The following is a 25,067-nucleotide window of genomic DNA, read 5'->3' on the forward strand; positions in this document are numbered from 1 at the left end:
TCCCAGTAATACGTTACGTAATCCCAGTCATGTCACACAAATATAACACAGTAAACTTCGTCATACGCTAGATTATCCTAACAATGCAGCAATGATATACGACATTATCCCAATAACACAGTACATTATCCCTGTAATACGACCGTGATACATCACGTTATCCCAGCCACGCACGACTCCCTCGTTGAGCCACACACACATGAGCCCCTCATCATCACAGCTCACTTGTGGCTTGTCTTCCACTCACGTTCCTCAGCGTAATGAGATCCGTATGTGTGTTGTTTATCATCCCTTGTGGCTCTGAAAACAAAGAACGCACACTCTGCGCAACCCATCACCGTCGTCTCTTGCCAAGGTCACGTTCGTCCCTAATTAGCATTTGTGTATATGTTAGTCGATGTAGATGTGTGTGTGTGTGTGTGTGTGTGTGTGTGTGTGTGTGTGTGTGTGTGTGTGTGTGTGTAGTTACAGAATTGTGCTGTATCATGAGGGAGTTTTACAGTCGCGTGGCACCGTGTCATAAACATTCTCTACAATCTTACACAACTTCTTAAGTTCATGTATGCTGTCTGCATTAATCACATCAGTTTATTCCTTTCATCCATTACTCTTCTGATATAAATAAACGTACTTCTTTACGTCCAATCTAACAAGTTCCTTGCTTAGTTTCATGTTACCCCCTCTGGGTGCATTATACACCTCTGGGTTCTCTATTCTTTCGAAGAATTGCTCTCTGTCCACGTCATCAGTCTGGTATAAAATCTTACAGGTTGTGATCAGGTCACCCCTCGCTCTTCTTTCTTCTTAGGTTAGCAAATTTAAAATCGTTAGTCTTTCCCTTTACGTTTGTTTTCTCATTTTGGTACCATCTTTGTTGCCTTCCTCTGGACCTTCTCTGTTAGCTCTTTGTTCTTCTTTAGGTGCGGTGACCAAAGAAGCTTATTCTCGTTTTGGGCTTATGAAGACACTGCTAATCATTTCCTTATCCATATAATTGAATGATATTTTAACACTTGCCAGCAGACAATTTGCATCCTCAACTGCAATCCTAAATGTGGAACTACGGCGACAGCTTATGGACGATGTTGACTCCCAAGTTCTTCTCACACAAAGAATCCTGAAGCTTATTTCCTGTCTGGTAGTAGTTATTTTCAGCCTGTCTCTCACTTTGATCCTATCCTTAATACTTTACTTGAGTTGTGAACGTCAACCATCATGAATCAAACCCACTCTAGAGTCTGTTCAGGTCCCCTTGTAAGTTGACGCAGTCTTTCTCACCTGCCACATGACCTTGGCATCATCTGCCAACATATTCTGGCAAGTCATTTACGATGATCAAGAAGAACAGAAACCTGTAGCATTCTTACTGGTCACCTCGACCCATTTGGAGAGGTCTTCTTTCACATGCTTATTTCTTCCGGTCCATACAGTGTGTGTGTGTGTGTGTGCATGATTACTATTTTTGTGTTAATGGGAGAGAGTATGATTGCTACGTCACTCAGCCGACGCTTAACACTTCATCTTCGAAGCGGAAGACCTGCACTTTATATGCAACGAACACCATAACATGAATCACATTTGACATGAATCAATTTGACGACATATATTTCAAGGATAAAGTGAAAATTGATATAGGACGTTTAATTCACACTTTATCTGATGAAACAAGACATATATATATATATATATATATATATATATATATATATATATATATATATATATATATATATATATATATATGTTAAGAGTAAATGTGAATAAGAGCAAGGTTATTAGGTACAGTAGGGTTGAGGGTCAAGTCAATTGGGAGGTGAGTTTGAATGGAGAAAAACTGGAGGAAGTGAAGTGTTTTAGATATCTGGGAGTGGATCTGTCAGCGGATGGAACCATGGAAGAGGAAGTGGATCATAGGGTGGGGGAGGGGGCGAAAATTCTGGGAGCCTTGAAGAATGTGTGGAAGTCGAGAACATTATCTCGGAAAGCAAAAATGGGTATGTTTGAAGGAATAGTGGTTCCAACAATGTTGTATGGTTGCGAGACGTGGGCTATGGATAGAGTTGTGCGCAGGAGGATGGATGTGCTGGAAATGAGATGTTTGAGGACAATATGTGGTGTGAGGTGGTTTGATCGAGTAAGTAACGTAAGGGTAAGAGAGATGTGTGGAAATAAAAAGAGCGTGGTTGAGAGAGCAGAAGAGGGTGTTTTGAAATGGTTCGGGCACATGGAGAGAATGAGTGAGGAAAGATTGACCAAGAGAATATATGTGTTGGAGGTGGAGGGAACGAGGAGAAGAGGGAGACCAAATTGGAGGTGGAAAGATGGAGTGAAAAAGATTTTGTGTGATCGGGGCCTGAACATGCAGGAGGGTGAAAGGAGGGCAAGGAATAGAGTGAATTGGAGCGATGTGGTATACCGGGGTTGACGTGCTGTCAGTGGATTGAATCAAGGCATGTGAAGCGTCTGGGGTAAACCATGGAAAGCTGTGTAGGTATGTATATTTGCGTGTGTGGACGTATGTATATACATGTGTATGGGGGTGGGTTGGGCCATTTCTTTCGTCTGTTTCCTTGCGCTACCTCGCAAACGCGGGAGACAGCGACAATAAAAATATATATATATATATATATATATATATATATATATATATATATATATATATATATATATATATATATATATATCATAATCGCTATTTTCCGCTTAAACGAAGTAGCGCCAGGAACAAAGAAAGGCCACATCCGCTCAAATTCATTTTGTACTACAGGTATCTGTGTTCTGCCGAGGTGATTGGCTGCACCTAACCGTGCTGCTCCCCAGGCAACTATCATCTTCCCTGACACAATTGTAGGTTGCTGGATGAAATCGACGGGCGAGTGTTGTCTAGTTTATGAACCCCTCCAGCACTAGGGCTCAGGCGCGACGGTCGGGGCAACTCCAGAACGTACCAGTTTAATACGTCCGGGTACAATGCTCTGACCATTGAGGGTAAGGCCAAGGGTCATGCCGTCGTACCCAAGGGTCTTCCTCTCATATTCAAGGGCCGCATTATAACAACCCATTAATGTAATCAACATCATTTTGCTCTAAAAGAAAATTACATTTGTCATCATTTAGCCCTTGGATCCGTCAGTATAATCTCTGCCAAGATGCCAGTCTTGTTCATTAAGCTGGTCTTATTACGTGGTGTATCTCCTTAATAGCAGTGTGTATTTCCTCCAGCCCAGGACATACGAATATTAGAAGAACTCCTTTGTTAGTCTCCGAGTTTGAAGTCACACACACACACACACACACACACACACACACACACACACACAACACGCCAGTAACACACTTGGTTACTAACCCATCTTGCATTGTGCGTGTGCGTACGTACACCTGTACATGACCTGTTATCCCTCTCTGTTTGTAGTGTTGCACATGCCCTCAAGTTTTCGGGTGTGTGTGTGTGTGTGTGTGTGTGTCATGTTTTGTCCTCGCCATAGCATGTTGGAAGGTAAATACGTAAGTTATAGAGTTACTCGTTCTTAATTGAGTTCGGCGGTATGTCCCTACGGTCAGGCTTATAAAGCCACAGAGATCGTTCCAACGTGCTCATGAATCACTCCTTCGTGATCCGGAGTCGCTCCTTCGTGCTCACGAGTCGCTCCTTCGTGCTCACGAGTCGTTCCTTCATGCTCCCGATTCGCTCCTTCGTGCTCACGAGTCGCTCCTTCGTGCTCACGAGTCGTTCCTTCATGCTCCCGAGTCGCTCCTTCGTGCTCACGAATCGTTCCTTCGTGCTCACGAATCGTTCCTTCGTGCTCACGAGTCGTTCCTTCATGCTCCCGAGTCGCTCCTTCGTGCTCCCGAGTCGTTCCTTCATGCTCCCGCTTCGCTCCTTCGTGCTCACGAGTCGTTCCTTCATGCTCCCGAGTCGCTCCTTCGTGCTCACGAATCGTTCCTTCGTGCTCCCGATTCGCTCCTTCGTGCTCACAAATCGTTCCTTCGTGTTCCCAAATCGTACCGTTGTGTTCAAGACTCTTACTGTCGTGCTCAAGAAGTTAACTTTGAAACTTACCAAATGATCGTATACTCACGTATTTTCTACACTAAAATGACCGTCACTAATCAACTTCAAGGAATATGCACGTGAAATTCCAATTATATATAATGAAAAGAATCTTATTCTCAAGGAGAAAGGGCTCCCACCCCCAGTGTGGTGAGGTGCCTGTGTTGTAATGGCATCGGTTTCAGTTGGTTTCACGTAACAATTTTATACTTTACACTCGATTCAGAGATTAACAACCTCATTAATCCGGTCTATCCATCTATCTACATTCTAAATCGAAACATTACACTACATTCTTGAATATAATCCTGAAATGCACCCTTTCTCTTCTGCAATAATTCATCTTGCATCTCATGAATGATGGTCGTCATAACCTGTTCTATATTCCCATCCATTATTGTTTCCTGGTCTTAATCTAACCACAGTAACGTTCTTGCGCATATTCTTTCCCTATGTATGATCCCTGACATTTCTATATTCTCTCCCTACGTATGATCCCTGACATTTCTATATTCTAATATAACAGCTTAAGCTCTAGCTGTCTTCTTTCATATCTTCTCTTTCCTACAGCTCATTCTCTCTCCCTTTTTGACGACATGGTTAAGGATGTGAAGTTCTGTCTCATTTCTCCTACATGCATCTTTGGTAAGAGCCAATTCATTTCTCAGCCAGTCACACATGTGCAGGTACCCAGAGGATTGTGTCATTTCTTCCATTCAATTTCTAACTTCCAAACATTACATCTAATGTCATCTTCATTTGCAGCAACCCATCCCTCAACACCCTGTCTCCCATTTCCTAAGCTTGTCAAGAGCAGCATATTTACAGTCACTTATCATGTCATTTACAGAATTCGCCTCTCTCGCAGCTTTTAGAACCTTATTGTGATAACTATTTCCTCCCGTGCCGAAGTCACTCCGTCACTTGGTCTACCACGTTTCTTGTTTTGAGACCCATCTCTCCACGTCACAGATTACGTTCCTCTCTTCTTGCCGTCTTGGACATTTCCATCAGTGTGACGAACATCACCCTTGTCATCATCAATTGCCTGAATCTTCTCAAGTGCAGGAGTCTTTACACCCACTGACAGTTTACGTTCACTCTCCTAACTGGTAATATTACGAAGTCATTGTTTCGATCAGGGGTCAAGACTTTTCTCGCCACACTCAATATTTCTTCTTCTCTTCTTCAGTATTACATGACCTCATGATGGATACAACTGTCTGGATACATTTCCCCCTGGATCTGCCTGCTTCAGACTCGCCAGTCAATTCCTCATACGCATCATCATTTAACTACTTATCTCTTTAAGTATTTCACATCCTAATATTTCATTCCTTTGGCTGGCCACACGCCCCAGTTTCTTAACTCCCCTGTCTTCTCTTGAATCACATAACTCAAATTGTTTGCTTATTCTTTTTCATAATGACCATCCTATTAATATTACTTCTGGTTTATCTTCTCCCTTCAAACGTACCTTCAGTTGTCTCCTTGAATATTACTATTTAAATTTCCTTACATATCTTTATCATAACGTTCAGTTTTCTATGTACATCCGGTAGAAATCTCTTTTTGATAATAATTTCATCAGCATTTCGTATTTGTTTGGTGCCAGGCGGTAGTTTCTTCCCTCCAATACCATTCATAACAGCATCAAAAAGGGTAGGACTTGGCTTTCCTTGTAGATTTCCTTACATGGTATCACATTCCCTCTAGTGCACTCTAGCAGTTCAATAACTATTCCTCTATTTTAGGTAGCAGGCAAGTAAGGAGGGCTAAATACCCTTTCATTCCCTTCTCATCACCTTCAAGATTTCCAGGCCATTAGCTTTATTGAACATTCCCTTATAGTCTATGAAAATGGAGAATTTGTCTGCATCCTTTCGCATAAAGTTGACCGAGTGTCTTTCCTGCATGAAACCGCTTAAGTTTTTGTGATATTCTCCAGACTAAGTCAGCAACCTATTCAAAAGTAACATCTTCAGCATTTCACATAAACAGAGAGCGAGCTTACTTGGCCTACATCCCTAGATTTCTCTTGGGTTTGGGTATGACAAATGCTCTCTTTTAAGACATAGGCAATTGTCCTGTTTCTAGTGACATATTGTGCAGCACTTGTCAAGTTTCTCTCCTTACGCTGAACGGAGCATTGAGTATAGGGTAGGGTTTATCCTATCGTTTCCCAGGGTTGTAATAATGTATGAACGATGGCTCTTTATAAATCCATTTATTTCGTAAGGTTCATCTAACCCATTTTGCACTAAGTTTCATTCGTTCTCTTCCTAGTTGCGTCCATATGATGCTGTTCCCTTTCAGTGTCATCTTGTATAGAATTAACACTACTTCCATGTTCCCAGGTGTTGATCAGCATCTGCTGTGGAATTAAAAGGTGACCTTGTGTTATTTTGCTCTCCTTTTGACTTTCATATTTTTCTCCACATAAAGATGTTGTTGTCTGAGGTTGTACGACGTCCATAGATTCGTACCATGGATTGATTATCCTTCACTTGCCTAATAAAACCACCTCTAAGCTCCCTATAACTTTTGAGGTTAGCTACATCCCTGAAATCCTTCCTATCATTATATACTTTAACTAATTTACTAAGAAGATTGTCGCCTTTTATAATCTATCAGTTGTAATACCACATAATACATTTAATCTACTTCTGTGTAACGCCAGGATTTCTACAGAAGGTTTGAATCTTGTGGACAGGAACATGATCAAAATTCTTGAACCCACTTACAGTAAGATACATACCCGGCGTCTTGCTTCTCCCCCACCAACTTGAGAACGTCTCTCTCTCTCTCTCTCTCTCTCTCTCTCTCTCTCTCTCTCTCTCTCTCTCTCTCTCTCTCTCTCTCTCTCCCCTTGGAACGTAATTCGTATGATATCCTATGCATTCTGAGACATTGTAATTAGTGATAAAATTACACAATAGTTGGTTGTCTGCTTTAAATTCCTCACCGTTTCTCCACAGATGTCGGATCACGTCTTCCGCTTCTGTTATAATTGAATAGTATGATCGTTCCATTCGCAAATGTTAAGTGTTCATGCCAGATCTCTATCCCTGCTATTGCTCTCAGATCGCCAGGGAGTAGCACCGGATGATGTCTATTAAAACTGCAGGCATTCAATCGTAACCCCATTAACTTCATTTCGTAGATTCAAACATTCCAAGTCAGAAGGTGGTTATGCAACATTACATACTTCCACTTCCATCTCATCAACTCTAATTGGATGTTTTAAGCGCTCTGCCACATGCACCCTCTCAGGTCATCCTGCACATGATTGGTGTCCTTGATTTATGTGTTATTGCACCCGGCTGGTTCTAACACCTCTCTGCGCGGATGATATGTTATACCCTCTAACCTTAGAACTACAATCGCCACCGTATAGTTTCCCGCAAGAAGCATTACGAGTATATTGTGGCTTCTAACATATTAAAGCAGTCGGAGGGCCTTCTCTACACCCCTTATGATATCACTTTTGTATACATAACATTTGAAAGCCCATTGCATAAACGACATATCGAAGATAACATGTTGGTAAAGAGTTTCAAATCGACTTGTCAATGCCAGAAGCGCATGAACTCAGATTATGTACAAATATATATATATATATATATATATATATATATATATATATATATATATATATATATATATATATATATTATCCCTGGGGATAGGGGATTAAGAATACTTCCCACGTATTCCCTGCGTGTCGTAGAAGGCGACTAAAAGGGGAGGGAGCGGGGGGCTGGAAGTCCTCCCCTCTCGTCTTTTTTTTTTAATTTTCCAAAAGAAGGAACAGAGGGGGCCAGGTGAGGATATTCCAAAAAAGGCCCAGTCTTCTGTTCTTAACGCTACCTCGCTAACGCGGGAAATGGCGAATAGTTTGAAAAAAAAAAAAAAAAAAAAAATATATATATATATATATATATATATATATATATATATATATATATATATATATATATATATACAGAATTATCATAAACCATCTTGCTACAGGCCAATATTAAGAATACAAGATTCTTTTTTTTTTGACATTAGATATTGTTTCTTTGTAAAACAAAGTGTTATTGATAAACAAGGGACGAGGAGAGATCTTTACGATCGTGTTACCCAGTTTCTTAACCTAGTGCGAATACCGCGTACGTGGAATCTGTGAATAACCTAGTGGTTCTGATCCTATTTAAGATACAGATAGTAAAGTACAAGGCACCTCCCTACCCACACACACATAGTCCACCGGTTGTACAATAGCCAGCAGGAAAAAAAGGGAAGACGGAACGAGGTGACACTGATGTTAGCTAAGAAGGCAGGGACAAGTTTATAAGAAAGTACGAAAGGAAAGGATAAGTTTTAAAAGTTTTTGAAGTGGGATTCTTTAGGAAGGAAGCTCAAATCTGTAACGAAAATATATACCTTTCCCTATTAGGGGAGATCATAGCCCAGCAGTAGCGCTACCGCCTAGTGCACAGGGGTCCCGGGTTCGATCCTGGCTGTTGGAGTTTTGTATGATATATATATATATATATATATATATATATATATATATATATATATATATATATATATATATATATGGTGAGTATTTTGAAGGATTGTTAAATACATTCGATGATAGGGTGGCACGTGTAGGGTGTTTGGGATCGAGATGGTATGCAGAGTGGGATACCATGCAGAGTGGTTTGATGAAGAAAGGAGAGGTGGTGAAAACCTTGCGGAAGATGAAATGTGGTAAGGTGGCTGGAGTTGATGATATTGTAGTAGAAAATCTTAAGAAAGTGGGTGACTGTGTTGAAGATTGGTTAGTTAGGATTTTCAATGTATGTGTGGATCATGATGATGTGTCTATAGAATGGCGGATGTCACACATAGCACCATTGTTTAGAGGCAAGGGGGTTAAAGGTGAGTGTTCAAAAGGACAATGGTATAAGTTTGTCGAGTGTACCTTGTGAGTCTCATGGGAGAGTAGTAACTGTGAGAGTGAAGGCATGTACAGAACGTCAGACTAGGGATGAACATTGAGGTTACATAAGTGGTAGAGGACATGCAGATTAAGTGTTTGTTTTAAGTAATGTGTAGGATAAATAGTATATATGGCATTAATAGATCTGCAGAAAGCGTATGATAGGGTTGATAGAAATGCCTCGTGGAAGGTCTCAAGAATATATGGTGTGGGAGGAAAACTGCTAGAGCTGAGATGCTTTTGACAAGGGTGTAAGGCGTGTGCACGTGTAGTAAAAGAGGAAATTGAATGGTTCCAAGTGAAGATTGGCCTGCGGCATGGGTGTGTGATGCCACTATAGCTACTTCATTTGTAAATGGATGGAGAGGTGAGGGAGGTTAATGCAAGTATGCAATTTGTAGGGGATGAAAGTGCCTATGAAGCGAGTCAGTTGTTGTTTGGTGATGATACAGCACTGGTGACAGATTCGAATGAGGAAATGCTGAAGTTTGTGACTGAATCTGACATAGCATGTGAGTATATGTGAATAAAAGCATGATTATTTGGTTTAGTACGGTGAAGGAACAGGTTAGTTAGGGTGTGAGTTTGAGTGGAGGGAAATCTTGGAGGAAGTGAAATCCTTTAGATACCTAGGAGTGGATACAGCAACAAATGGAATCATGAAAGCAGCAATGAGTCATAAAGTGGGTGATGGGGCGAAAATTCTGGGAGTCCTGAAGAAAGTGTGGAAAGAAAAGGTATCTTGTAAGGCAAAAGTGAGTGTTTAAAGATTTTGTAGTCCCATTGTTTTATGAATACGATGAATGGACTAAAGATGAGAATGTGCAAAAGAGAATGAACGTATTGAAAATTAAATGTTTGTTGTGGAAAATATGTGGTGCGAGATGGTTTGATAATGTGAACTATAGAAGGGTAAGAGATAGGTGTGGTAATAAAAAGCGTGTGGTTGAGAGAGCTGAAGAGGGTGTGCTGAAATGTTTTGGACATATAGAGAGAATAAGAGAGGAGAGGCTGACAAAGAAGATATACGTTTCAGAAGTGGAGGGAACAAGAAGGGGTACACCATATTGGAGATGGAAGGATGGAGTGAAAAACGAATTTGAGTAATCGGAACCTGAACATGTAGGAAGGTGAGAGGCATGCGAGGGATAGAATTAGATTGGAATGATATGATATACATTGGTCGACTTGCTATTATTGGATTGAACCAGGGCATGTGAAGATGCCGGGGTATACCTGGTTGTGGATAGGGAGCTCTGGTTTGGTGCATTACACATGACAGGCAGAGAATGGATGTGAGCAATTACAGCCTTGCTTTGTTTGGTCCTGGGGATGCCTTGATAACGCGGGAAACTGCAGTCAAATATGAAACACACACACACACACATATATATATATATATATATATATATATATTGGAAAGGATCACAAATTTGCGCGTGATCAAGCATATTCCCATGAGTCCACGGGGAAAATGAAACACGAAAAGTTCCCAAGTGCACTTTCGTGTAATAATCATATCATCAGGGGAGACACCAGAAAGAAATATAAGTCAGCTGATATACAACGAAGAGACGTAGGTAGGACGCCATTTGGTAAACACATGATTGTCCAAGACAGACAGCGAGCGTATCATAAACTTATTATGTGGACAAGAAGGGGAATTGTTTACAAAATTTATCAACAGTAGAGTTATCCAATTTGTAGAGACCTTCACTAATATCAAGGTTATAATTCTTTGTGTATTTGATGATAGAAGATTCAATATTTCGTGGTACTGGAGTTAAGAGTTAATAACTGAGATGGCATTATTCCATTCAGTACAATGATCATAGTTTTTAACGTGATTAAACAAGGCATTTGATTCTTGTCCTGTTCTTATACTATATTTGTGTTGCTGAAGTCTAACAGAAAGATCCTTACCAGTTTGCCCAACATAAAACTTATAACAATTTCTACATGGCACTTTATAGATGCACCCAGGAGAATTTTCTGGTGAGTTCCTGATTAAGATATTTTTTATAGTATTATTGTTGCTGAAGGCAACATTTACATTAAAAGAATAAAGGAACATGGGAAGTAAAGTAAAATTATTATGAAAAGGGAGAACTAAAAGATTCTTTGTGTCAGTGGGAGGTTTGGGTTCAACTCTACAGAATGCTTTCTTTGCTAACTTAAGGGAGCACTTTCGTAGAACACATAATGGCCTCCAACAGCAAGGATTCGAACCCCCTACCATTTGTGTGGGATCTGCGCACGTTAGCATATAGGCTATGCCCCCGTATGATTGAGTTCATATACTTCCAGGTAATAACAGGTGTTAACTCTGAACGTTGCGAAAGTTAAGTTAGCGTGCGTCTTGATACTGTCGGCTGTAAGGCAACCTAATCCTTTTACAAATGACATTCTCCATCTCACAAAGGCGTGGCATTACACGTAAAGTTTTGAGCACGCGTGTATGCACAGAGCACAGCTGGTACCACGTATGTTCCTTGAAACAAAAACTGGTTCATGAAGGATCCTCCTGGATGGAAGGGAAAAAAGGGGTTGCAGGGTACGAACGTTTTCTATTCGTCAGGTAATCATGGTGATAAGATTCCCCCACGAGCCAGGGCAGTAATCATCAGGAAATACCCATGCATGACTGCAGACGACATTACATCCGGTTATAATCGTGTCCGCCGCATTTGCCTCCAGGCCTAGCATGCCTCCTCATCATCATCCACCCCTTCCCTGTCCCACCGCGACCTGCTCCCTCCCTCCCTCCCTCCCTCGACCTCACCCAGGTATTGTGCTACTAAGGTTGATGGTGTGGTCGACGAGGCCTGGATGATGGTGGTAGACGGGACGTTGTCTTGCCACCAGTCTGGCTGCCCACTCACGCACATATACATACAAATACATTTCAACGTATACATTTATATACATACACAGACATATACATATATATACATGTGCATATCCATACTTGCTATCTTCATCCATTCTCGTCGCCATCCGCCTACACACGAAATAGCATTCCCCCCCCAACTCCAGCGAGGCAGCGCCAGGAACAGACAAAAGGGCCACTTTAGTTCACATCACACTCGGACTCTACCTGTCATGTGTAATGCACCGAAACCACGGCTCCCTGTCCACATCCAGGCCCCACAGACCTTTCCATGGTTTACCCCGGACGCTTCACATGCCCTGGTTCAATATATCAGTCACTTGCTTTTTATGCTACCTAGCTCAAGCAGGAAATAGCAAACACTTATGAAAGAAAAGGGTTGCATAATAATAGTAATAATGATAGTAATGATAGTGATAATAGTAACTGAACAAGGGATAATGAGGACTAATCAAATTTCTTTATTAGAATAATTCTGCTTCACAATGAAACATTTAATCGGGGGGAGGGGGGGGGGTAAAGATGCTATTTCCTGTAGGGCGGGGTAGCAGCGGGAATGGATGAAGGCAAGCAAGCATGAATATGTATGTTCACGTGTACACATGTATATGTCGTTGCATGTATATGTTGATATGCATATGTGCGTGTGTGGGCGCTCATGCACATTCGACTGAAATCAGACAAATTTAGCCATAAAGAGTTTCATAGACACAAGAAAGTTCAAGTCTTCTAGACGGCTCTGATAGTACTTGTTTGTGAGTCCGGGTATCATATAAGGTGTTTGCCACACCATTCCTTTCCATTCTGTCCTGTCTGTATCAAGCAGGATTTCCAAGACTAAACAGAGCATCTAATGCTGAGACGCACAACCTCGCCACTAAATTGTAAAAATTAGCAATTTGTTTCTAGACTGTAAATCGAATGAACGTCTTAGGTCTGTAAGTGATCTTGGTTTTTAGGTATGTCAACTACCACGTTACTGAGGCCTTCAACGTCATTTTCTAACCACCAACAAAATGATCTTTAGCCAGCGGCCTTTCTTCGTCTGTACCTGGCGCTACCTCGCCAACGCGAGAACCGCCAATCAAGTAAATGATATATACATATACATATACATATATATATATATATATATATATATATATATATATATATATATATATATATTTTTTTTTCCATACTATTCGCCATTTCCCGCGTTAGCGAGGTAGCGTTAAGAACAGAGGACTGGGCCTTTGAGGGAATATCCTCACCTGGCCCCCTTCTCTGTTCCTTCTTTTGGAAAATTAAAATAATATAATATATAATATAATTAATATGTGTGTGTGTGTGTGTGTGTGTGTGTGTGTGTGTGTGTGTGTGTGTGAGGTGTCTACTAACGGCAGTACCCGTCAGTTGGAAGGTGAAATGAATCCCCCGCAAGCCTCCATGACCTTCCCCAAGTCGAAATCAGTTTTGACTTGCGGACATGTGCAGGCAACAGATACACATAAGTGGCCGGGAGTTTTGGGGGGGGGGGGGTCGTTCAACCTTTCCTGGGGCTCCTTGTGACCTTCCTCATGTCATCCTGTGTCGAGTTAATCGAGACGATGAAGCGTGTTACCAACACACGCACGGTCACGCACAAATTCGCTTACGTGTGTGTGTGTGTGTGTGTGTGTGTGTGTGTGTGTGTGTGTGTGAAGGTGGCACGACATGTTTCGTGGACACAATCCACCTCATCAGGTACCAGTACCTGATAAAGTTATATTAATCCCAACATCACACTCGAGTCCCGCCGTCCAGCACCAATCAGTATAGACCAACCACTGTCTGCTTTGTCTGGCAGTAACCGTTGTAAGGGAGAGGGATTAAGGAGGGTCAGGTGGCGGGGGTTGACCTAGGTAGCTGCGTGCGTCTTGAACAACTTTTATTTTATGTTTTCGTGTTTTGTCAATTCTCTCATAATGATTTGGTTAATGCTAGGATGGTCTGTACTGATTGGTGGTGGACGGCGGGGCTCAAGTGTGTTGTTGGGATTTGAATAACTTTATTAAGTACTGGTACCTGATGAGGTGGATTGTCTCCACGAAACATGTCAAGGCCTGTATCGACTCATCTTTGTATAGCGTCAGAAAGATATTTTTCACATCGAGCTAAGGAACCTCACAGCACTGAATAACCTTCGAGTGCTCCCATATCTGACCACAATTTCTTAGAACTGACCCAGCTATGTAAGGAAGTCGAGATCAACATGGCGTTTAAGCGCAGTAATACAGTGAGAAACGTGTGAAAACATCACCTGAAATTCAAATGCAAAGAATGCCGTAAAGTCTACTTGAGGAAAAAGGGGAATTAATTTAAGAATTGATGAGCATCAGTAAAGGTGTTGGGCACCCAGTTGGCTCAGAGGACTGAATCTTGTCATTCAGTTGTAGAAAGATATAGAATCTTGCATTATTTAAAAACAGCATCGTAGCTGTATAGGTTTGTGAGCTCAATCATGACCTGACGCTTGCCTCTGGGATCACCCGCCCACTTGACTATGGTCACCTGACACACAGCTCTGGTCACGTGCCCTCCGTTTCTGGTGAATGCATTTCTTAGTTAAAGTTTGTGTGTGTGTGTGTGTGTGTGTGTGTGTGTGTGTGTGTGTGTGTGTGTGTGTGTGTAATATACTCTTCATGCTGTCAGCAGTCACAGTTTCATTACTTTGTTTATCCCGGTCATCCGGTATTGTTACACTAGTAATACACACCGATCCGTCCTTCACGACAAGTGGTCTTGCCATTCAGGTCTTAGGCTTTGGTTGTCGTGTGTCTGCACCTTCCCAAGAACTGTCCAGTTTTGGTCATAAGCCTTCGCTTATAAACGTAGAGTTTGTGATCAAGTCACCGCTTACTCTTTTCTCCTTCGTCGTTGACAAATCTATGGCCTCTAGCCTTTCCCGTTTCACTATGCACCTTGAATGTTGGTACGGTTTTCGCAAATGAAATATACATGTTCTTATTTTCTTTCCAAAGTTATTACAGTTCTTCGAGAGATATGACTGACTGGATTAACCAGTACCAACTTTCTTGCCGTTTACTCTGAACTTTCTCTATAAGTTCTTTTTATTTACTTCTTTAAGTTTATCGACCAAACTGGAGAGGCACATCCCCGTTTTGGCAAAACGTACGATTATGAACAGCTTGCGCTGAATCTTTCCTCGTCCGTGCCTGTGGGTGCAGTTCTAATACTGCCAGCAGACAGTTAAGTCTCCTTTACTGTTCTCATAATGAGAGACTTTGGGTGACAGTTGGGTGCAATGCCGACGGATAAATCTCCCTCGCATACAGATTCTTGCAACTTACATCCTGCTACATAATATTCGTGTGTGTGTGTGTGTTAGGACGTGAATACATGTGACCGGATGAGGTGGTACAGATTAGATGCGTGGCGTCGTGCATTTGGTTTGGCAACACTGCGGCAGGGTAGGGGTCAGGGCCAGGCAAGTGTATAAGACTGTGGTACATATCCCACCTCTGACCCGTCGTCATCCCTTTGTCAGGAATTCCTTTTTTTTTTATATGATTTCCAGGTGAAATATTCTTTATGGTCATGGTGGGCGGAGGGATGCCAGCGCCCCTCCGGCCGGCTTGTCCCTCACTCGCTCTGGTAATATTGCTTGGCTTTATCTTGTAGTCTTTGTAGCGGTTTTGTTTCTCTTGTCTTTTTTTTTCTCTCTTTAATATTTTCTTCTCTCCAGTTTGGTCTCTCGTTTCTCCTTGTTCCCTCCATTTCTGACACAATCTTTCCTCACTCATTCTCTCCATATGTCCAAACCATTTCAATACAGCTTCGTCTACTCTCTCAACCGCTCTTTATTACCACACATCTCTCTTACTCTTTCATCATTTACTCGATCAAACCAAGTCACCACATAATGTCCTTAAACATTTCACTTCCAACGCATCCACCATCTTCCACAAAACCCTCTTTGTAACCCACGCCTCGCAACCGTGTAATATTTTTGGAACTACCATTCCTTCAAACATACCCATTTTTGCTCTCTTGAGATAAAGTTTTCGCCTTCCACACATTTTTCATCACTCTCAGAACCTTTGTCCTCCCCTAACATGTGACTCACTTCCACTACCATGGTTCCTCTCGCTGCTAAGTCCAATTCCATATATCTAAAACACTTCACTTCCTCCAATTTTCCGCCATTCAAACTTATATCCGAACTGACTTGTCCCTCAACCCTGCTGTACCTAATAACCTTGCTCTTATTCACATTTACTCTCAATTTTTTCCTTTCACACACTCTTCCAAGCTCAGTCACCAACTTCTGCGGTTTCTCGCTCGAATCAGCCGTCAGTGCTGTATCATCGGCGAACAACAATCGACTCATCTCTCAGGCCCTCTCACCCCCAACAAACTGCATACTCTCCCCTCTTACCAAAACTCTTAGATTTACCTCCCTCTCCACCCCATCCATAAACAAATTAATGGTGACATCACACACCCGTGCCACAAGCTGACCTTCTGGGAACCAGTCACTCTCCTGTGTTCCTACTAGCAGCTTACCTCCAACTCCATATGTTTTTAATACCTTCCAAAAAGCTTTTCTATCAACCCTATCATATGCCTTCTCCAGATCCATAAACGCCACATACAAATCCACCAGTTTTTCTCAGTATTTCTCACACACTCTTCAAAGCAAACACCGGATCCATACATCCTCTACCACTTCTGAAACCACACTGCTCTTCCCCAATCTGATGCTCTGTACATGCCTTCACCCTCTCAATCAATAGCCTCTCATATCATTTTTCCAGGTATACTCTTTAGTTTGAACATTCGCCTTTATCCCCTCTGCCATTATACAATGGCACTATTCATGCATTCTTCCAGTCCTCAGGCACTTCAGTATGATCCATCCATTCACTGAATATCCTTACCAACCAATCAGCAACATAGTTGCCCCCTGTCTTAATAAATTCAACTGCAATACCATATATATATTAAAGGAAAAAGGAATATGACAGTAATAATTATAATGTCAAAAGTACCATTGGAGCCCATAAGCCATGGATTCAGTAAAACCCTTAATGAAAACATTAATGACCCAGTTATGACGAATGACTGCCAAATCTACTGTGACAACCTACTTTCCTGTAGGCTAGGGAAGTAGCCAGAAACATTCGTCCATTGGATATGCCTGAATATAATGATACTGATAAAAGTGATGTGACAGAGATGAACGTAGACATGGATAAGATCAATAAAACATCCTGACCTACAAATAGTTGCAGTAGTGCGAGCATAACGAGTCACATACGTGGGCATAAGGGGCTAAACCATCGACAGAAATTAGGGATTACATCCTAGCAGCATAGTGACGTCAATCCTAGCAACATCATTATGTCAATCCTTATCAGTAGATATCAATGAGGTAACTCATACAGTACTGATCTCATAGGAAGAATTATGGGGAAAATCGCTCAATCTCATTATATACCTTGAAAGCACCAGTGAATCCTCCTCCCCCCGCACACCATGATACCGACTTGTTCCCCCGCCTCAGTTCTCTGGTGTTAAAGGTCACTTCATGGCGTAGCAACTCGTTACACTAGTCTTTAAAACCTGAGCTCAGCTGCGGCGGACCGCGCGCTCCAGATCAGGAGGGTCACCGGGTGTGCTTGATATCACAGCAGCTTCCCGCGCTCGCTGGGTCTAGCACGCCCCGTGCACGACGGTGATAGCACGGCTCGCTGCGGCTGCGCTGCTCTGCTGTCTCTCTACATTGCGCCGTGGTTATGACGTCCTTTGATACTCCCACCATAACAAGGGTGTCTCGAGCTGCCCCATAGGTGTTACTTGTATACTTGTAGACTACAGATGAACTTTTAGGCAGTGGGATCGATCCTGTCCTTGTATTAGATCGATTTACTTAAAGTTATGAAAGGTAGACATTAACCTTAAATCAACATTGAATTAATTAGATCTGATATTTGTGTCAGTTTTCTTTTGACATGCTTCCTAGCGCTACCTCGCGCATATGCGGGGGGAGGGGGTTGTTATTTCATGTGTGGCGGGGTGACGACGGGAATGAATAAGGGCAGACAGTATGAATTATGTACGTGTATATATGTATATGACTGTGTGTGTATATATATGTATACGTTGAGATGTATAGGTATGTGTATATGTGCGTGTGTGGACGTGTATGTATATATATGTGTATGTGGGTGGGTTGGGCCATTCTTTCGTCTTGATTCACACACATTCACCATTTCCTGCGTCGGTGACGTAGCGCCAGAAACAGATCAATGAATGGCATCATTCATTCAGATCATTCTATAGTTATCATATATAATGCACCAGAACCATGTTCCCCTATCCATAACGAGGCGCAACACACATTTCCATAGTTTTCCCGAACTTGCTTATATATCGTCTTTCAACCCACTGACATTACGTCGCTCACTGTAGAGCACATCGTTCCAATCCGTCATCTAAGGTACGCCTCGCACACTCTCGCATGTTCAGGCCCCGAACACACAAAGCTTCTTTAAATCCATTCTTCCACCACCACTTTGTCATCTCGCTTTCCTTTGTTCCTTCTGCTCCCGACATGTTTGTCCTCTTAGTCATCCTGTCCCCACTTATTCTATCCAAATGTCCAAACCATTTCAGCACACTGTCATAAGTTCTCTCTCAAATGTTTTTCTTTTACTATCACAACTCTCTCTCATTTCCTAATCGACCAGCCCTCCTTTCACCATATAGTGTCCTTAGACATTTGATTTCCAATGCATTCACTGTATTCTGTACATCTTTGTCTAAGGCCCACGCCTTGCATCAGACAGAACCGTCTTTACTCTAAAAGATGGTAACCTGTCTTCCCACACATTCTTTAGTGCGCCAGGTCTACCGCTTGGCAGTTCGGTACGCTGACCGATGGACCACTAGGCGCTAAAACCTTTCCATCTGGAACCAACCAGTGGTTCATGAGATCCCCCGGTCACATCTCGTAAACTGAGAGCCTTGGATATGTCCTCTCCAACACGGGTCTTAAGTAGCATGAAATCAATCCTTCATAGGTCCGGTAAAGTTTACACATCTCTATCTAGCTGCAACTCACGGTAAACAGGGCACTCAGACCCATCACTGGCTGCCCCACCAACCATAAACACTCATCACCCTTAGAATGAAACAAAGATTCCCCAAATACAACCCCAACTCCACATACTCCTCACTCATTGGTTTGGAAAAGCACGAAAACCTTCTCGTCCAAACAACTCCATTACCCACCACCATCCTCAGGGTAGAAATAGAGAAGTGACTGCTGACCTGTACATTAGAGAGCTGTCATCACAGGTCCCCCTGCCTTCCTCCCCTACCAAATGTTAGAAATGATTAAACGTTTACACACCGAGCCTGAATCTGAATCACCAGCCCGTCAGACGTATACTTATTAGAAGCTGCTCTTCCGAGACATGTTCGAGTAATTCTTTCCCGTCTGCGCTCTGAACACGACCAGCATTACAAACACACTTTCCATTAGATCATAGGAACCTTCACGTTCACAATGCAGCCACAGTAAAGACACTCAACTTATACCGATTATTAACCCCGCATTCAGCCTACGGAGGCAAACAATATCACCACAGCTGGGCCCGCCTGATAGATAGAAGGGTCTCCTTGAGCAGGTATATATATATATATATATATATATATATATATATATATATATATATATATATATATATATATATATATATATAATCTTACATATTCGCCATTTCCCGCGCTAGCGAGGTAGCGTTAAGAACAGAGGACTGAGCCTTAGACGGAATTATCCTCACTTGGCCCCCTTCTCCTGTTCCTTCTTTTGGAAAATCAAAAACGAGAGGTGAGGATTTCCAGCCCCCCGCTCCCTCCCCTTTTAGTCGCCTTCTACGACACGCAGGAAATACGTGGGAAGTATTCTTTCTCCCTTATCCCCCGGAATTATATATATATATATATATATATATATATATATATATATATATATATATATATATATATATATATATATACATATATATATATATATATATATATATATATATATATATATATATATATATATATATAGTCCCTCGTAATTCATGCACAGTCACAGCACAATGATGACCTTCGGGCAGAATGGTAGCGTCATGGCCAGGGTCGGTAACCGTGGAGGTGTTACAGTAATGACCGAGGTAAAAGCACAGTTTAGTGCGTCAGGAGTGGCCGGCTGCTGTACTCACCCCGACACAGGTCTTCCTCCCAGCACCAGCATTTACATCCCTCCCTCCCTCTCACCTGCGGGCCTGGGTGGCTTCCCCCACGCCACACACACACACACACACACACACACACACACACACACACACACACACACACACACACACTACATCCGTCATCTCTCCTAAACACCTTGTTCATCTTGGCAGCCGTGTGCTCATAATGGCTTATGTTTCCTGCGGTGGATTACAAACAAGTTTAAATTTCGGACCCGTAACCTCAATAAATCCTACTCAGGTCAGAATCAGTGTAAATGCTAAAAAAAAAAAAGATATAAAAAAAAGAATTATGGTGGAAAAAAAAGCAATGTTACACACTGGGTCTCCAACACCGCCTTACAAATCGGTTTGAGCGGTGGTCATGGGTCGCTGGGTCTTGATGAGGTTATTTCGTTTACTCCTGGATCCAGCATCAAATAGGAAATTGAAATTGTTGGTTTGGAAATGACTGGATAAATCTTATTGTCAGTAAATGGTGGGGACGAATGGATCCCGTGGCCCGGTCAGACTTTGTTTGGGGCTGTTGATAGTGTATCATGGTCATCCTGGTCACGTATAGATCATTCTCTCTTATCATGGTTAATTCATGTGTGGATAGATAACCGTTTTGGTTTACACATGAGAAACTTGACAAAGTATGAAAGGGATTTACATTTGTGTCTCTAGTATTGATTATCTTAATTCGCTGACTTTTACATCTTTCGTAAAATAAAGATATTGTAAATCTTTTTACCTAATAATGGGGTATGGGTCTTTGCGTTTTCTTTTCTAATAGTTTCATTTCTTCGTCCGCGGTCAAACCTACGCAACAGTTCAGGAAATTAGAGACGGGTTAACGTCAACACGATGGCATTACAGAGGTTGGAGACCTGCAGCGTACTGAGGCTCCAGTGTGGAAAACGACCAACAACAGGAAGACCAAGACATGAAGAGGAATATGATAACGTGTGAGGTTGATGTGGTGGTGGTTGTGGTTGTAGAAGCGGATGCAGGCATCAATCTTCTGGTCTTCCTTCTCTGAGACTGTCTTCTCCTCCAGTTCAAGTTGAACCAAACAAATCCGACTGTATTATTTTTTTTTCATTTTCTTTCGCCCACATTCAGCTTTTACTTCCTCCAACAGTTATTACAGATAATGTTATACGTGAAAAGGATCTCTTGTTCACATCAATTGTAATACTTCATCTTCCACTGGTTGGTCTTTCTGGTCTTTCGCCAAAAGTGTCTGACAACTTTAATCGTTCGAATTTTCTTTCACTTTCGCTCTTAAGTTACTATAGCCGTGTCTCCTACTGACAAGGCAACTCTTTTTTCCTATTTCATTTTCTATTCTCATTCCTCTTTTACATGACTAAAACTCCCTCACCCACATGACGCACGTATCATTTATTCTCTCGTACATTTCACAAAATACCTGTTTCTCTTCCAGTTTCTTTCTGTGGACACAAGCATGATATATGGACCAGTGATATTCCTTCTACTGTTTGAAGGGTGTTCACCTTTGAAGTTGAGCTCGCGTTAACTCGCGCCTCTGTCTTACAAACCAGAGCTTTTCTTTATTTCTTGAAACTTGTATTTATAAGATCTTTGACTATTTCCTTAACTTATGTTTCCTTAATCATAGTGACTGTCGAGGTCTTCTCCCTGATCACCAGTATTGCTTCCGCAATGCATCATCAACCAGTTATTTTATCCTTCCCCATGATACCAGTGTTATGTCTTCCTCGATGAGAGACTTCAAGGAATCGTCCATTGTAGCTCTTTGAGATTCCGAAGCTTTGTACAAGATGTGGCATTTGGATCTGAACTCTTTTAAGTTCTTCCTCTCCTCTCTGGCTTCCCTGTCTCACTTGGTTGTCTTACAAGTCTAGTTTGCCTCTATCTAGAGTTGCTGAAAGTCAGCTCCCTCTTTCCATGCCAACAGCAGTGTGTCGCAAGTTCCTGTCCTGACATGTCAACTTTTTTTCCAGGTTTATCAATGACACTCTTTCTTTCTTTCTTTCTTTTTTTCTTTTCATGTTTCATCTTTATCTATGTCTCGTCTTGTCACGTTCATCTGATAGATACAGATTTAGAAAGCTTTCCCACAGGGGCATTCAGAAATCAGTTACGGTTAACAGTTTGGAAGTTATTTTCTACCTGTTTGTAGAATTCCTCTCACCTTTTCTGTCTCCCTTAATGACCACTTTTAGACATGATAAACATAACTAACTTTTATCACCGTCACATTTCGAAATCTTACAGTGCATCAATAGCTCAGTTTGCTTCTGAAACAGTGAGAAACTTGTTGATATGCAGAGGATTCTTTTCTCTTTTGTGAGGTCCTGCCCTCACATCCAGGGCGGTTCTAGCCGTAATGCGACTTACCATATCTCATAATCCGATCACCAAACTTGACCCACTCTTCATTTGCCATAGTGGTTCTCTCTCTCTCTCTCTCTCTCTTGCTCTTCTTCATTTCTGACATGGGTTTCTGTCCCCCGAAAAGTTGTTGCTTGCGTGCCTTTACCCTTAGCCAGATCATAGATTAATACTCAGCGAACCAGTGATGACTGTGTGGCCGGTGGCAACCAAAAGTTGTGGTTTGTTTCTTTCCTTTCATGGCTGCGCTTTTGAACCACCTACCCTTTTCCTTCAGCATCATCTCGCGGCTCCGGCTTGTTTCCTTTACTGGGCAAGTTTTCCTCCTCAGAAATTCTTACGTTACTCTCTGTTCGCTCTCTACGTCTCTGTTTCTTTCATTCTTTATTTTCTGCGATTTATTCAAGGTCTGGTGTTAAACCAGGGCCTTTCTTCCTGTGAACTGCTGCCTTCGATGGACACCAACAGAGGAGATAGCTTGGAGGCCAGTAGCACACAGTTCCTCAAAGAAATACCTTAATTATTCATCTCTAGTCTTTTCTCCTTCGTGTTACAATAATAGACATTACAACCATGGTCATACAGTCATGTCTATGGACGGAAGGTGGACTTGGTCCAAGATAAATCACCCTGTTTGTCCTATGGTAAGTTAGGATCTAACCGTTCGTTAATGTTGGTGATTCACGGCTGTTCTCTTCTTCTTCTTGGTCAGTTTGTCCGGAAGATTGTACAAGCGGCTGTGTAGGTGGGCAGTGCTGCCACCAGCAGTGTGTGGGCAGCTGTTCCTCTTCCAACAACGCCTCCAGCTGCGTCGCCTGCAGACACGTCCTCCATGCCGGTACATGTATCCGCTCCTGCCCAGCCAACTATTACGAGGTATGTGGATAAGCCGTGCTCCACAAACATTAAACTAGAAGCAATAAACCTTCAACCTACCCATAACCCCTCCTAGTCACACACCCACACACACACACATTGAACCTCGTTATCCACCCTCAACTCCCTCTTTCCATCCTCTTTCCATACATTCCACCATGACTTCTCCATCTTATACATTCATGTCTCCTCCTTCACGGTACTTTCTCTTATTCTTCCTCGCCTCCCTTCTTCAAACTTTGATTCTTCTTTTCCATCCTTTCCTTTCATTCCCACGCCCATACATATCTTATTTCTCCTTCATTATCACTTTTCATTAGTCTCATCTTTCTATTCTTCCTCATGTCTCGTCTAGCCTTGCCACCTATCTTTTACTTTCCACTCCTCTCTTTCTATTTCGTATTCTCCCTTCTCCCACCCCACGCTTATCTCCCCTATACTACTTTGGTCACCCCTGCCCACTCTTAGCTTTACCCTCCACCCTTCCCTTCCCTCTTCTTCGCTCACTTCCTTTCATCCATCATCAACTTGCCTTATTTCTACCCCTCATTTTCCTCTTCCACCCGTACAGTTTTAAGTCATCCTCACCTGACCTAATCTCTTCTCACTCTCATTTATCCAGTCGCGTGTCTCTTGATCTATCCTCGTTTGCTTTTTCCCTCCTCTGCGCTTCTTTCATTTTTTTCGAAGCTCATTTTATTCAGTCATTTCCCGTCTTCCCCTCATCTCCATCTTCTCCCATCATTAGCTACACATCTGGACCTTTCTTCACCCTGCATCTACCCTCGTCCACCCACACGTCCCACACAACTTAGGCTGTTGATACTGAATATACGCCATGCTTCAGGTAGGCACGATCCCCTTTGCTGGCCCCTCTCATTCCCTCTCTTCGTCCCTTTCCCGGGTTCTGTGTGGTCACGGATGTGCTACAAGTGTTGCATGGCCACAGATGGGTCATAAGGTGTTGTATAGCTAGGGCAGGGTCACCAGTTGTATTTGTGTAGTCTGCAAGTGGTGACTGGTCCCACCTCTGATACTGGCTACCTTCATCCCATATGTGTGTCACTAGGTGTAGTCCAGTCCCGTAGATATCGCAGGTTTCATCTACCATCTTTTTTTTTTTTGTCACTGGGTTTAGTGTACCCTCGTCTATGCCACCAGCTGTAGTCTAGTCTCGTCTCTCACCAGTTGTAGTCTTGATTTTTCTATGTCTCCGAGTGCTGTCTAGTCCAGTCTTGTGTCTCCAGATATAGTTTCCTACCGTCTATGTTGCTAGGTGTCACTTAGGTCCATATATGTCACGAGGTGCAGTCTAGCATCAGGTCACCAAGTGTATTCTAGTCAAAAAGGAATATAATCTAGTTGCACATATTTAACTAGGTGTATGTTCTGACCTCAAACGTACCGTTAGGTGTCGTCTGGTTATACCTGTGTAACCAGGTGTAATATGGGCACATTCGTGTCGCCACTTACACCCTACACAGAGTTACGTCACCGTGGATCTGCATAGCCACACCTGTACTAGCATATCTCTTCTGGTCACACAGGTGTTACTGGGTACGATTGTTCAACATCTGTTCCTTCAAGTGTTATTTGGACACATATGTATCT

The 25,067-nt window shown here is 42.2% G+C and overlaps 1 protein-coding gene across 1 annotated transcript in view; it reads left to right on the forward strand.

Moving 5' to 3' along the window:
* LOC139767255 (insulin receptor-related protein-like) overlaps positions 1–25,067 on the forward strand; it is a 310,767-nt gene that overhangs the window by 253,605 nt on the left and 32,095 nt on the right. The window contains exon 7 of the mRNA XM_071696417.1: positions 23,293–23,456. Within this exon, the coding sequence (XP_071552518.1) occupies positions 23,293–23,456 (164 nt within the window). The remainder of the gene's footprint in view (positions 1–23,292; positions 23,457–25,067) is intronic.

The sequence above is a fragment of the Panulirus ornatus genome, chromosome 4 (genome assembly GCF_036320965.1).
Source record: "Panulirus ornatus isolate Po-2019 chromosome 4, ASM3632096v1, whole genome shotgun sequence".
Classification (NCBI taxonomy): Eukaryota; Metazoa; Arthropoda; class Malacostraca; order Decapoda; family Palinuridae; genus Panulirus; species Panulirus ornatus.